The sequence below is a fragment of the Xiphophorus couchianus genome, chromosome 5, assembly GCF_001444195.1.
Source record: "Xiphophorus couchianus chromosome 5, X_couchianus-1.0, whole genome shotgun sequence".
In the NCBI taxonomy this organism is placed as follows: Eukaryota; Metazoa; Chordata; class Actinopteri; order Cyprinodontiformes; family Poeciliidae; genus Xiphophorus; species Xiphophorus couchianus.
The window spans coordinates 12931117-12946767 of NC_040232.1; the positions used below are offsets into that span (position 1 = coordinate 12931117).

The 15651-nt window shown below is 38.5% G+C and overlaps 1 protein-coding gene across 12 annotated transcripts in view; it reads left to right on the forward strand.

Moving 5' to 3' along the window:
• The window catches only part of adgrl3.1 (adhesion G protein-coupled receptor L3.1), a 162607-nt gene that overhangs the window by 124553 nt on the left and 22403 nt on the right, over positions 1-15651 (forward strand). For 11 of the 12 annotated variants that reach the window (XM_028016997.1, XM_028016995.1, XM_028016994.1 and 8 more), the window contains 5 exons: positions 1702-1824; positions 2258-2463; positions 6632-6808; positions 7748-7957; positions 12863-13083. In XM_028016997.1, the coding sequence (XP_027872798.1) occupies positions 1702-1824; positions 2258-2463; positions 6632-6808; positions 7748-7957; positions 12863-13083 (937 nt within the window). The remainder of the gene's footprint in view (positions 1-1701; positions 1825-2257; positions 2464-6631; positions 6809-7747; positions 7958-12862; positions 13084-15651) is intronic. The other variant, XM_028016996.1, reaches the window with a different exon arrangement.

Sequence of the window (15651 nt, forward strand, 5' to 3'; positions counted from 1 at the left end):
CAAAAAAGTATTCACACCCCTGGAATTATTTTCACGTTACAACTGCCAACTTTGTTTTACATTTATATTACAAGCTAACACAATGTAAAGCATACCCTTAAAGGTACATGGTTTCAGCCTTTTCTTTACAAATAAAATTCTAATTTGAAAAGTGTGGCATCCATTTGTCTTCAGGCCCGTGAATCAATAATTTGCAGAACCATGTTTTTCATTCCTGTGGGGTCCATGTCTTCTAGCTGTGCACTTCTTACTGTCTTTGCATAATAGTTCAATAAGACTGTGAACAGCAACGTAAAGGTCTTGCCACTACACACACGTATACATATTTTTTTCATATCAGTTACATTGACTTTTATTTTGAGGTGTCAGGGTAAAGCTTTTCATTGTAGCTGTGGCTGTATGTTTTTGCCCTGATTTAAAGTGAATTGTTGCACCATTATACATTTTTTTGCTATCTTTTAGAGGTTTCATATTTTAAAAATTAACCTTTATGTAGTTTTATGCATCTTCCGCTCAACTCAAATCACCTTATCTGTTCTTTTTAAAGAAAAGCTGAGCTTTCTCACTTCCTGATGCTGCCACCGTCATTTATTATAGTGGAGATCATGAGCTTAGGGTTTTTTTGTTTGTTTGTTTTAGTCATAAAAGTATATTTGGCTTTAATCAAACCAGAGTATCTTCTTCCAAATATTCTCAATTCCCAAGTTATTTCAGAATTGTATGTGCATGTGCGAAGAGTAGAAGACTATGCATCTTTTTTCCTTCCTCTTTACAATTTTGCATTGTTTTATGTTGATCTGTCACATAAAATCACAAAAAAATACGTCCAGAAATACTTTTGCATTGCACCGTATTGTAGGTGGTTTGGTTCGGTGAAAATGTGAGTTACAGACACATCACCTGTGTGTCTTTCTTTCTCTGTGCATCACTGTCTGTATTTATGTCTGCCTCCATTTTCTCTCCTCTGCACCTCGGTATCTCTTTCCTCTGAGCCCCATCTATTAAACTCAGCAAAACATTATAGTCTTTTTCCATCTGTCTCCACTCCAGTCCTCTCCTTTCAACGCATCCTCTCATTTCCCATCTCATCCATTCTGCTTCTCTGACTGCTCTCTCCTCTTTTTTTTTTATTTCCAACCTCCCCCCAGCACTTCTTACCCGTTTTTAGCTTCTCATCCAGGCGCTCTTGTTTTTTATCTGACTTGTCGCCATGTTGTTTACTCGATCTGAGGGGGCTGTTTTCACCATAAAAAGCAGCAGGCTAAATCACCAAATCACTCAGAAGCACAAGATAGCAATACACCAAAGGTATAATTAGTCCTTAATTAGAAACTTTATCTAACACTTTACACGGTTGTAATCAGGAATGTGCTAACGAACTAGAATTGTGAAATTAGATGCAGACAATTCAAAAGAGGCAGGGTAATCTACCTCAATGTGTCAGACCAGTTGCTTGGAGACACGGCTTTAGTTTGAAGTATAAAAATTTCTTATTATTTCTCTTTAAAGAATGTCAGCATTTTTTTTTATTTAGTTCTTTAGAAAAAGTTGGGAACTCCTCGAGGATTCAAGCCTGTGTTCTACTTTGAAGCACTTTGTGAGAAAACATGCTTGCTACAAGAGTCTGTAAAGCAAACATGATGTCATGTGTAAAGCAATGATTTGACATTAAGGTGTATGTTTGCTTTTTTTTTTTTTCAGAGCTGGAGGTAGCCAGACTCAGCACGGATGGAAACCTTGCGGATCTGACGTTTCCTCAGTCAGAGCAACATGGAAATGCCATCCAGCTGTCAGCCAGCACTCTGAAGCAGCACGGCAGAAATGGTAGAAGACAAGTTTCATGGACTCTCTTTCACTAATACTTGCTAGGGCTTCTGTGGCCCTTCTCAACCTCTGCTTGACTGAAGATCATTTATTTTCTTTTGTAAACACATTCACTGTTTACCACAAATGTTTAAAAGTGCATGCTTGCTTTTTTCTTGTTTTTTGAGAAAAAAAATCAATACGCTTTAGTTCTATGCACTATGTTCATTTGTGAAGGGAAGAAGAGTTTTCTAAATCAACCTAGTGTGATTATCTTTATTTGATGTTAAAATTTGAGGACTGAAACAGGAAATATGCTTGGAAATATTTTTCACAGCACTAATAAGTAACCCCCCATTAACCAGCATGTTATGGTTAATTTAGCATATGAGGCAGAAGATTTTTTTTTTTTTTACATATATTGAGAGCATCTTGTCCATCTCTTCTCTCACAGGTGAGATCAGGATGGCTTTTGTGCTGTACAGGAACTTAGGTTCTTACCTGCCGACGGAGAACGCCAGCGTCAGACTGAGCAGCGAGGCGGTCTATCCAAATTACTCCGTTATCGTGAACTCCCCGGTCATCACAGCGTCGATTAACAAGGAGAGCAATAAGGTGTACCTTTCTGAGCCCGTCGTGTTCACTGTCCAACACCTGCAGGTAAGTGGGGGCTTTATCAGCAGAATTTTAAAAAAAAAACGGTATCAGAAGAGAACAAGCCTGGAAGGACTGTCAGATCAAATATACTTCCCTGCAGTTGTTTTGCACAAAGAGAAAGAAAAGTTTTTTTTCTTTCCTTCACCTGGTTATCTCAGCAGGAACACTGCATTTCATATTTCTCACCCATGGATTTTCATCACTAGAGGTTTTAATATTTTTTTTTAAGATAACTGCTACCTGAATAAAAATTGGTCATTTATTCAAGGTTGGCTACTTCAAAATGTTTTTTTTTTTGTTTATTTGGGTTTTTTTTTGCTGTAAATAGTTTATATTTTCAGCCCCACAAGTTTTCAAGAAACTCACAGGAAGCTCATTGAAAAATTATCACAATCACTGGCTTCCTGTGTGTTTTCAGTAAATTTTATACTTCCTTTAAAAAGAAAAAAAAGCAATTTCATGTAAAAGAACTTGAATGCCCTGCCTCTGTAACATGCTTCATACACCCAACCCTCCTTTATGATCATTAATGTCTGCTGATCAGGTGCTTCTAGCAGTTCCCAAGATGAGGCTGAAGTGAAAAGGGGATCAGACTTTTGCTGTGGCAGCACCAAAGCTATAAAACCAGCTGTCTTCAGACATTAAATCCTCCTCATCTCCTGGTGTTTTTTAAACACCAGGAGATTTTTCCTCTATTTCCTCTATAGCTTGTAACTCTAATTGAGATTATTAATTTGTCTTTTAGATGTTTTATATTGTTTGTGGTCTTTTTATATTTTCCTTATTGAAACAGTGTGCTAATTTTATCTTCATTTACACTAAGGCCTGTAATTATTAATCTTTCTTAGATAATAAAATCATGCAAAAGGTGTATCCGTTTTGAACAACCAAAAATGATTTATTTTCATTTACATTTTACAGCCAAAAAATAGATTTTAGCTATATTTACGCTTCTCAATGATCAGTGGAAAAATCTTTACTGGCATTACATAAATCAGACACAATTTCAATGTTTCCACTGGTTTGTTGACAGTTTATCTAAAGTGAAGAGCAACGAGTCTGCTTGCCATCATCCTAATCTTTATATCCCTTCATCAGATTGAAGTCACTTCTCTGGCTGAATTGAATTGGATTGGAATAAATTTACCAGCTGACCAGCAGTGCACAGCCACATGTTTATGATTCCACAAGCTTGAGAATCGTCCGGTCAGTTCGACTTTGTCTGGCATCTCAATAAAATTCAACAGCATGGGAGGAAAATTTGAACAGTTTTACAGATGTGAATTTTTAACATTTCTGTAATTCATCCATTGTGTTTCTTTGTTTTAACAAATTTGTTATTTTTCTTTCAAATTAAGAGCCATTACTCATAAATTATTCCCTCAAAAAGACGTCATAGAAGAGCAGAATGAAAAACATGTTGATCATCCTCATGTTTGTGCCCCCATCTCAAACTCAAATTGTGAGTGAGACACTCACATTTTATATATTGAAAAAGTTTTGACACTGAAATGTACTGTAGATGTTTATACAGTAGGAAACTTGGAAATTTCTATGAAACCTCATTCTTAATTTACCATAGTCAACTATCATTATACACAAGTGTTACTGAAACTTTATTTATAGGCTTTTATTTCCATGTATTTCTTCACACCTTGCAGAGATTATCACATCAGTGATATCCCTCAAACAAATTAGAAAATAGTAACATGATGCTTGAGTACAGTTGGGGGAACAAGCTAGCTGTGCATTATTATTAGGACCTATTTGGAGCGTGAGCATGATGACTATGCAGTGCCATCTCAAACTTGTTTTTTTTATTATTATTTTCAGAACTTACACACTCTGTGTGTGTGTATATATATATATATATATATATATATATATATATATATATATAGGTGTTATGAATCTGCTCGGTGAAGTGATAAGAGGAGCTAGGGAGTGCGTTGCAAGTGTCTGCGGTGGCTTCAGATGCCTTTGTGTTCACTGACTGCAATTATTTTTACTGCAAGGATTTCACCAGCAAAAACTTTATGAAGGATCCAATCATCTTTGGAAATTTTTGCAAAGTTTTTAAAAGTGGATGTAGTGATACTCTTTGCTTCAATAATATCACCCCTCTAAATTCTCCCCCAGACTAGACAATCTTATATGCAAAATAGCTTTATGGATATGAATTCAACAGAGGATGGGACAAACGTCAGTTAGATATTTCATTCATTTATGTATTTAAGCTATAGTATGTCCTTTATATTTTGTCCTCTATAGCGTAACCTAGAAGAGCATTAACCAGAGAAGAGATAAAGGCTCTGGAGGAGCAGCATGGAGAAAGAAGCTTGAAAGAAGCATTATTACAACTAATAATGGTTCTCGCATAATTGTCACAATGCGTAAACCCAGTCAGGTAACCTGCTTCCTGTAATGTAACCAGCAAATAAGATGTGCCTACTCTATAAAGGAGAGTGGCAAATTTCTCAAGAATTACTCATGCAAAAAGTGCAATACTGACCTTATTTAACTGAGGTAAAACGACATTTTTAAAAATGGCTTTTAAAAAGACTTCTCACCCCTGATGTCACCCTGGACAAGTGCTCTGTTGCCCATATCAAAAAACCCAACAGATTGTTTGAAGAAAGATGTAAAAATTCCATTTTTCCCACAACTAGAGATCACAATAAATTATGTGGAAGTATGTTGTCAGATGAAACCAATATGGAAAATGTTTGCACATGACTGAACTTTTAATTCTGTAGTGAAACATGAACTTGTCAGTATAAAGTTATACAAAGTGTATGTTTTGGGCTAATTTTAAAAAGAATTGGTGGAAATAACTTTACTCTTAAGCTATGAATCAGATGCTACTATTACACCTGACCCCTTCCCCGTCCCTCCCCACACACACACACACACACACACACACACACCTGCTGTGGGGCAATAAAAGCTGTTTCTAATGCTTGAATGAGTATTAGTCTATACGTTTTTAGGTTCTTTTGTTTCACTCCAACTGTGTTTGACACTCTCTGGATGAGAAAAGAAGATTCTTCCGATCTAACAGACTGAAGTCCATATTGTCTCAATGACGATGGTCTGCACCAGGGTTTCATTATGTGCTTCTCATTCAACAAGCAAATGTGTATCCAGTTGGTGACCCAGCTTGTTGGCAGCAGCAGACTCCTCACTTGCTCTTTCTGAGAGCAACTTTACAGGCCTAACAAACACATCGACAGTTTACACAACACAAGCCGCTCCTGCACCGCAGAATGGCACACAATGATAGCGGATGCAGGGCTGTCACCTCCTGCCATGGCACTCTGTTTATTTGTTGCTGCACTTTTGCATTCTGTCTCTTCTGTTTGTTGTCATGTTGCTGTGTGCGTGTGACGTGCTGTGTAATTCCTCCTTCAGTTTCTTCCACCGCGTTCTCACACTCTCCAGCCATTTAAATACACAGATTTCAGAGCCTCAAATAAATATTAACGTCACATAAACAAGTTTAACTTGGTCAGTCCACAGAATGGTTTTCAAAAGTATAATCTTCAAAATGTTTTTTGTTTTTTTGTTTTTTTACCATTGTGGTCATTGGTTGGTTTTGGTAAGCAGTGGTTTAAACCTCAGAAAAAAGGAGGCATTTTTTCCCTCTGTTGTTGATCTCTGAGCGTTGACCTTAACTGAGAAGAAACATGGCTGCTTTAGAAATGCTTCTGAGGTCTTTTGTGTGATTTGGCACACCAGGCACTTGTGACAAGGTTCAACATTGTTTCATATTTTCTACGTTTGTATAAAATTGCTTTCATTGTGTTTTGCATTAAGCCTTGGTAACGGCTTTGTAACCTTTTCCAGAGAGATAAAAGACTTAGACTTTATTACTTTAGATCAGAGAGTGATGTATTTCTTTTTAAAACCTTTTAGCGTTCTTCATGTTGTCACATAGATTCTGTATGAGTGATTTCTTGCTTCTACGGGTCTGGCAATAATTATTGCTGGGTGTGGCTAGTCTAACAAAAGAAAAGAAAACGCAGAAGAAATCAGCAAGAAGGGAATATTTTTCATCATAGCGTTGTACTATTTTCCTAGCCATGCTGCACCACCCCCACCTCTCTCGCCTTCTTGTTGTCTGTCTTTGGATTTCTCTTTATCACAATCTCTATTTATTTTTTTTCTTCAGCAGTCAGAGAAGAATTTCAATCCCAACTGCTCTTTCTGGAGCTACTCCAAGCGCACCATGACGGGATTCTGGTCTACGCAGGACTGCCGACTGCTCGCCACCAACCGCACACACACCAGCTGCTCCTGCACCCACCTCACCAGTTTTGCAGTACTCATGGCTCAAGTAGAAGTCAAGGTATGTATGCTCTTTAGTTTTTTTCTTTTGCTTCGCCAGCTTGTTACGGCAGAGGGGAGGGTACTGAGAGGTCAGTTATTCATCATTTCATAATGAACAGCTGGCCAGCTGGTTAAAAGGTTGTGAAGAACAAAGGAGGAGAAGACACAGGCCACATGTGTTTTGCAGATTGGATCTCTTCAGTGCTTGAGTGTCGGTCGGTCTTGGCAGAGAATATTTTTAAAATTGATTTGTTAAGCCTGTTGATGACATTTTACTGACAAAATATTATGTAATACTGACAATAGGATCTCAGAGTTCTGGTTTAGTACAGGAGACCCGGAACAAAGCTCCAGATCGCATTTTGCTGTAAAAGTGATATTTGATTAGAAGATGAGAGCATTTATTTGGATATCTGTGAACCGTAGTGGGTGTTGGATAAAAGCATTACTGTCCCGTCCTGTCTGGAATAAGCACTTTTCATCTTCTTCTTTTGTTACAATAAGGTTGTGCTTCTTTTCACGCAGCTTTGGATCAAGTGCGACACTGGTTCTGTCCCCATGGGGACGCGGATGTGTGTTACATCTAAAGAGGTCATGGTCAGAGCTGGCTTGGCAGGCCTTTGTGAACACTGTGTGAGGTTTTGAGCAGTAGATCCATCACTGCAATGTTACGGTGAACATTGCTCCGCCTGCCAGCTTGCAGGACACTGATGGATAGAGCTAGCACACCTGTGCAGCGCGGCGTAACGCTGCGGCCCTGAACGCTCAGCGACACGCAGCCAGAACCAGATCAGCCATGGCTGGTGGTGGCGCTCTGTCAGTGCGTGTCTGGTCTTACAGGAACATGACCCGTGTGTGTTTCCAGTAAACCAAGGTTAAACATAGTTATACTGGCTGTGTGTTTACATGTTATTAAATTATCCCCCCCTGGCTTCTCTTGTTTTGCTTTTGCTCACAGAAAGCAGACAGCATGCACGACATGCTCCTGGACGTCATCACGTGGGTCGGGATCCTGTTGTCGCTCGTTTGCCTGCTGATCTGCATCTTCACATTCTGCTTCTTTAGAGGCCTGCAGAGCGACCGCAACACCATCCATAAGAACCTCTGCATCAGCCTGTTCATTGCTGAATCACTGTTTCTAGTCGGGATCAACAAGGCCGATCAGCCAGTAAGAAGTTTGTTCTTATTATTATGCGTGTGGACATCCATATTATTTGTTTGGCCAAAGGCTCAGGAACTCTGTTTTTTAACAAGAACATAAAAAAGGAAAATGAAAAAGTAAACTTTATATTCTGCTTAAAGGTTCAAGTTATGTCTTTTTATTCTTTCCACTGGTCTGATATACTGCTATGCCCACAGTTATTGGTACCCCTGGTAAAGATGTTTAAAAGGTTTCATATAAATACATTATTGGCAGCTTCATAGTGTCAGACTAAAAATTAGGAAAAATCCAGCATGTAATTTAAAGGTGTTGATTCATTTGGAAAACATTTATCTTAAGAATTAATTATTTCATTGACCAATCAATAACAATCCAATTGAAAGTAAATGTAATAGAGATATATTTTTTGATATATATTTTTTTACTTTACTTTTAAGGTTGGTCAGAATATTTAAGAACTTCTATGTGTGTCAAAATTTAACAGTAGCCCATTTATTTTAGTTATTGGCCACTATATAGTACAAAAATCCTTATTTGGGGGGTAAAATAGCCTCCAAACCTTACAATGATAGCAACAACCATCAAACCATTAAACAGTATCTACATGCAAATCAGGTGCTTGGGATTGATGCCATGTAAAAGGCTTTTCTGACCTACAATCACAACGTTATTTGAAGTTTGCTGGGATCTAAACTGTAGCAGTGAGTTCTGATAAGATGGAACTAAAACTAAACTCTTTGTCAACAGAAAAAGAATGATGTAAATTTGTGATACTGTGGGTCTTTTGTTTTACCAAGGTCTTGAGAACCTTGTTAGATTGCATGGCAACATAAATTATTTTAATCCTTAAAATATGTCGCATTTGGGACTTTTGGCAGGAAAATATGAATCCAGATGAACACAGTTTACCAGACACACAATCTTCCTACATCCTATTGAAGATCTGTGTTTTGAGCTGAAGAGAAGAAATCGCGAGAAAGGGGCCAAAACTCTGAATATGCCAAGAGGAATGGCAATAGACATAATTGTATAGTGACCTCTATTGTCTCAGTGCATTTGAGCAAGAGTAAAATGTGAAAAGATTGTCAGTTGATAAGTAGTGTTCCTACAGATGTGTTTTACTCTGAAGTGCCATTGACATAAACTGCCATTGACAGTGACGTCAACAGATCTGACTGGCACTGTAACATTGTTTTCATAATAGATATGAACACATTTCGTAGATCTCCTGAGTATCAAATAATCATAAACAACCATTTCTCAGGGTGACTTCCTTTTCTCTCATTACCAACTGATGGACTTATTGCAGTGGTTTTTCCCCAAAATCCCTTGTTTTCATTTTAAAGAAAACATGACAGATTGGTTGTACAACAATTTCCAGCTAATTCATAAAAGCATTGAGGACCTGGATAGAGTTAAACTGTTGTGCTTTACACGGCAAGCTAATTCACCCATGATAAATATGTGCAGGCCGAGGGCTTTAATTTGCCTGTTTGAAATCCATTCCCAGCAATCACAGAAATGATTTACAACACATAGTGCTCTTTACACAGACCTGCCTCATAATCTATTAAAGCCTATGTGCTGGCTTAGGTGATGTCATTGCTGTGTTTCAGTCTTCATTTGTCACCTTCTCCCTCAGGCTGAAGGAGCTGCAGTCTCGTTCTCTCTTACTGCATTATCCTGTTAACTGTGCAGACAACATTAAATAAACCATTTCCCAAAACAGAGCCACTCGCTGCACATTTTTGTAAATGTGACCCCACGACTGTCCGTTTATTCCAGAGCAGCACCGTACTTAAAGTGAGTTCGCAGTACATGCGTCACTGCTGAGGAGCAGATTAAGCCTGTATGAAACACAAGGTGAAATAAAAGTGCACTTTAAAAAAAAATACTTTCTTTTTCTCAGGTGTTGATTGTTAATATTTGTCAGTGGACCCTGAAAAGTTTATTCTTTGCAAGTAGTTACAGTCAAGGACTACTGAGATTGAGCAAAGCCAAACTTAAGTTTGCAATGGAGATGCTACCAAAACAAAACATCATATTGCTATTGAATTTTTTTTATTATTGTGTATTTTTAGTAGATAAGTCTGTAATGCTATTAAATCTTCATATGATGATCATATAGTAATATTTTCACAACTCCTCTTCTATGGGATCAGGTCTGATATTAAACATTACTTGATAACATTTCAATAACACTGGAATTCATCTTGAATGTAATCCAAAAGTTCATTTATTATAAAATGAGCTTTGCATTTATATGAAAATTAATCCCTCACACTTGACCTTTCTATATCAAAACAGTGGGAAGCAGTTCTATTTTGTAGAGTTTTAAAAGGCTTTTTCTTAATGTTATTTCTGACAGTGGTCATTCTCATGATGAATTAGTTATTGCCCAAATGGACACACTGATAGGGTGTTTATCTGTAATTATAGTGTCTGTGTCAGTTACTGGTTCCTCTAACAGCATAATCCACACAGATATATATATATATATATATATAGATTGTCACGCCCCCCCATAGGCAATGACAAAAATGGGAGACAGACGAGCGGATCCAAATAACAATTTATTTGTTTCCCCAAAAAAGTATGCGCTTTGAGGACTGTTCAGCCAGTCCGAGAGAAGCGTGGAGCAGTGCTGCCTGTCCCGGTCAGGTCCGGAGGCCAACCAAGCAGCGCAGGTGGCTGATTAGATGCCAGTATTTATTAGCCACCAGGTGCGTTCAATCAACAGTCCATCACCCTGCTTCCTGAAAGAACAAAAACAAATAGTGGACTAGACTACAGACCCCTACTGGATAGGAGGGGACTGTCACAAGATATATATATATATGTATATATATATATATATACATATATATATATATATATATATATATATATATATATATATATATATATATATACTTTATATATATATAACCAAAACAGTTATGAGGCTGTCATTATTGAATTTTGTATTTAAACTTTTTTTTAAATCAATTTTCTTAATATGATATAAGTTGTGTGCATGTTTGCATTGCAATAAAAAGTTATTGGGTTTGAAGCCCAGCCTTAGATCAGCATAGCTTCTCTCTAGGTTCGCTGAATTTGTCCCATAGTGCAAACATGAATGTGCTCCTAATTCTATCATTTTAAGGCCTCTGTTTTGACTTCTTATATCTTTCAGTACTGATTTTATTGGATTATTTTATTACTTTTATTAATCTTATTCAAAACCATTTTTCTGACATACTTTTGACTTAGGTGCATGTCAGACCCCTTAGGTCAGAAGATGCAGATATTTTGTTCTGTTTTATAAAGTAAAGGAAACAAAGGTGTGTTCATGATTAGGTGTTTTATATGTTTCTATTGTTAAAAAACACCTTGTTTTACATTTAACCCTTTTCCTTATGAAAAGTGCTGAACATGTATGCTGATTTGATTATACACCAAACTGAACTGAACTCTTCACCTTCAGTAAAGCAATTCAAGCTGCATATTGAGCCAACTACAGAGTATTCAAACTGAAATTACTCAAGTTTGGATATTGACAAGCCTTCTTGTGCTTTATTGCTTCAGTTCAACGTCGCTGACTCACTTTGCTGCAATTTTTTTTCTCTTTTGTGCCCATATTTGTCATTCACTAAAAGTCAGTGCTGCCAACCCAGCTCACATCCTTTTTTGTCAGTTCCTGATGAAAAAGCTTTGCTACCTTTGTCTGGAATGTGGTCAATCAGCACAGGCTGCAGCTGTGAATGCACATGTCTCTTGTATCTTCTCACTTATCCTCTTAAGTTGTAGACAGCGAGTGAAGTGTGAAAGCATGCTCAACCAATCAATGTATCTGTCCTGAAGTGATTTTGAGTCTTTGGCCTGAAATGTGCTGTTATGGTATGGGATATGTTTGTAAGGTGTGGTAACCCCAGTCTTCTTTAGAAGTTACATATTTAAAAAAAGAGCTCAACATCCCCTCTTGGAACCTGATGATGGCTGTACCATGTTTTAGGAATGCTCACTTTCAGCAGTGGCCAGAGCAGGTGGGAAGGTCAATGGATCTAAATCCTTGAAGAAAGTTGACGAAAGGCTTCTGAAGAAAAAAAGGCAGGCGTTCAACGTCTAGCAGGAAAGCAACTTTAAAACTAAGCGGCAGAACTACAATTAAAGGTTTTGCTTGAAACCCATTGGTTAGAATGACCAAATCAAAGCTCAGATCTGAATAAAATTAAGATCTCTCAGGATTAAGAATTGTTTGAAGAAGCAATTTATCCAATCTGACTAAACTTGAGCTATTTTGCAGAGCAGAATGAGATAATATTTTCAGTGCTAAACATCTATGGTGAAACATGTCTTGTCAGCATCATTTTTTGAAGAGACTTTGCTTCACTGAGATTCCCAGTCCAGTCTGAGTGAGATGGAGCTGAAATTTTAGCATTTATATGTGCAAAGCTGTGTTAAAACATATCTAGCAGACTTTCGGCTATTGATATATGGAAAGATGGTTTAGCAAAGTATTTACTAAGGAGGGGAGAAAAAATCTTTTCAGATTCATATTTGAAAAAAAACCAAACTGAACAGCATGTGTCCTTTTTGTTTTCATTTGACAATTACACACAGTGTTGTGTTGATTTGTCACATGAAATCCCAGGAAAGCACACCCAAGTTTGTGGTTTTTCAAAATGTGGAAAAGTTTAATTCATACTTTTGCAGGGTACTGTATCCCTGCCAGCAAAAATTTCATCCCTAAAAATGTTCTTCCTTTTGTGAAAATGATAAATTACTGCTCTAAATCGGACTCATATCCTTATCGCCTGCAGTATATTTTCTGCTCTCCAACTAATCAGTGCAGGCATCCACCAGCTTAAATATTTCTGTGTGTATTTCGACTCCAAGTGTAATTCAAGTCTTCTCTTTCTCTCTCACCAGATCGTCTGTGCGGTCTTTGCGGCCTTGCTACATTTCTTCTTCTTGGCAGCCTTCACCTGGATGTTCTTGGAAGGGGTGCAGCTCTACATCATGCTGGTCGAGGTGTTTGAGAGCGAACACTCCAGGACTAAGTACTTCTACCTGGCAGGGTATGGCGTGCCAGCTGTCATAGTGGCCGTCTCGGCCGCCGTGGACTACAGGAGCTACGGCACCGACCGAGTGTAAGTAGTGGGGGTGAAGAATGCATGGCATGAAGCGGGGAATGGATGATGGGGCAAGGAGGATGGAGGGGAGGAAAGTGGGGACTGAGGCTGGAGTGCCTGCTGTCATTTTGGCTGCGACTGCCACAGTGGACTCAACAAGCTTTGGCACTTCTCAAGAGTCGATACAGAGAGGCTGAGAGGGGAGAGAAGCTGAGAAGGCTGAAGAAGAGGAGAGAAATATGGGGACGAGCAGCAGAGAATGCACCACAGAGTGCCTGCGTGAGCACAACAGCAGAAATGTGTGAATATGGAAGGATTTAGCAGGCAGGATAGAAGGAGGGAGCAAAGGAAGTGTGGCTTAAGTGTGCGAATGAAAGCATTTGAAAAAGGGGGTGATAGAGTGGACTGTTAGCCTGTGTACACATCCATTCTGGTTTGCACTTGACTGTGTCAAAATGTGGCTGGCCTCTGCTGCAGGGGCACACAGTGGTGGGGAATGAGAATGTGCTTAAAAAGCACAAGGTCATGTATTGACATATGGTTGACACCTTTGACCTCAGACATTGCCAGACTCCTAGAAAACAGCATGCATCTCATTCATATGAAGCATATGCAAAGTAAGCAACAAAAAACTAAGAAGGCTATACCCAGTTTCACTCGAGTGTCCCGTCCAAAATCTGTGAATACTATGTGGTAGACCAATGCAAAGTCGTTCATTATTGGTAAGTGGAAGTTTTTTTTGTTTTAAAGAAAAATCTGTAGAACCATCTTTTGCTGTAACTACAGCTGCAGGTCAGATAAATGCTAGTACGTACAAGAAGTAAAACTTCATTCATGGTTGCAAGAACAAGATAAAAGTTCATTCTGGCCAGGACATTTTATTCTTCATGAGAAACTTCAGTGCAGAACCTCTGGGAGACAGTGAGAAATGTTGACAAATTGACAGTATTTCCATTTTCATTTATTAACCAAAATGAAATAGCTGATCAACACACAACAACTGTTAGACACCACATGAGAGTCCAGCCCGGGTGATACCTGTCAGTTCAGGTGAACATTCTCATGTTGGTCAGTCTGAAATTGCGCCATACCCTGTCCAGATGAAAGCAACATAAAATCCCAAAAATGTACATTAAAGTTTTGATGATGTAATAAGGCTAAATTCGGAAAAGTTTGCATACTCATTAGCTGTCCCTCATTCTGTGGCTGTTTGAAATTTAAACAGGACATTAACAAAGTGAATGTTGGAATTTAACAGCTGGTATTGGCAGAAAGAAAATCTCTTCCAATTAAAATATTGAAATATTGTAAGGTATATAACCTTTAAAAGATTCACTGGCCCAAATGTTCACATTTATTGTTCCATCTGGGACCTACTGTGGCTCAGACACCGCATCGCCTCATAGAAAGCGAAAGACATGGGAGGGACTGAATTTAGCTGTGCTTAACGATCAAGCTACACCAATTCACAGGCCACTTAGATCAATATTTCATTGCAGAGTGATCATTAAAGCATGAGAGTCTGAATGCCAAGTTCTGGATGAATAATCTCACTGCATCCCATTAGGTAGCGAAGCATTGTGGAAAACTTGAGACGGCAGGTTTGAAAAGAGAAACGAAGAAAAGATAAATGGCATTAGAAGAATGAAGCTGAGCGTCACAGAAATATCAGGTGTCATTAAAGGTTTGATCTTAGTAGTTTTTGGTAATACTGTACCTAAATATCTTTTTAATAGCTCTGTGCCTGTCGGCCCTCGCAGATCTGAAAAGTAACTGACAGAACTATTTTCACTGGAAATCGCTTTTCTTTGAAAGCAGCAACTTTAATCACTCATTTATCACTCCAGCTTTGAAAATGACACCACTTATCATTTTTAGCATTAACACACTGAGACAAAACATATGAAAACATCACACATCATTCCTGCTGTGTCACTCCTGAAAATGTCCCCTTTTTTTCCCCTCTCTCGTTCATATCCCATAATGAACGGTGGCTCTAACTTAGCAAAGGAGCCCTAATGGAGGGTTCTGTGACACAGTCAGGGACCCATAATGGAGGGCTCACTAATGTGTTGGAAATTGAAAGATTAATAATTCAAAAGCAGCTAGTCATGAATCAGTTGGCCATTTTGCCGCCATCTTTCTCTGCAGGCAGCTGGGCCTGACCTCAGCGGAGGGCACTGTGGGACATTTTCTTCCCCCTCCCCCCCCCGCTTGCTGCGATTTATGAGTGAAAATGTTTTTGGATTGATGTGCGTCAGCATACAGCAGTATATCTTTTGCCAGTGCAGCTAACCTCAGTGTCAGAAATTGCAGGGTGTGTCAGTATTTTCATGCAGGTTTTATGTTTGCGTGCAAATATTACGTGTCCGTTTGCGTGCCTTTGCTCTCCACTTTAACTTCAAGCTACAGACTCTATAAATAGCCTTGTGAGGCCCACATCAGTAACTCAGTATTCAAATGAATTGAGTTGTGTCACATTTTAGCAGCTGCGGTATGTTGCGATGTCATATATCTGAGCCCTGAGGGGGAAGTAAAGGTTTATAAATCACAGGTACTCATCCCGTGCTGTCTCCCCCTCTGTGT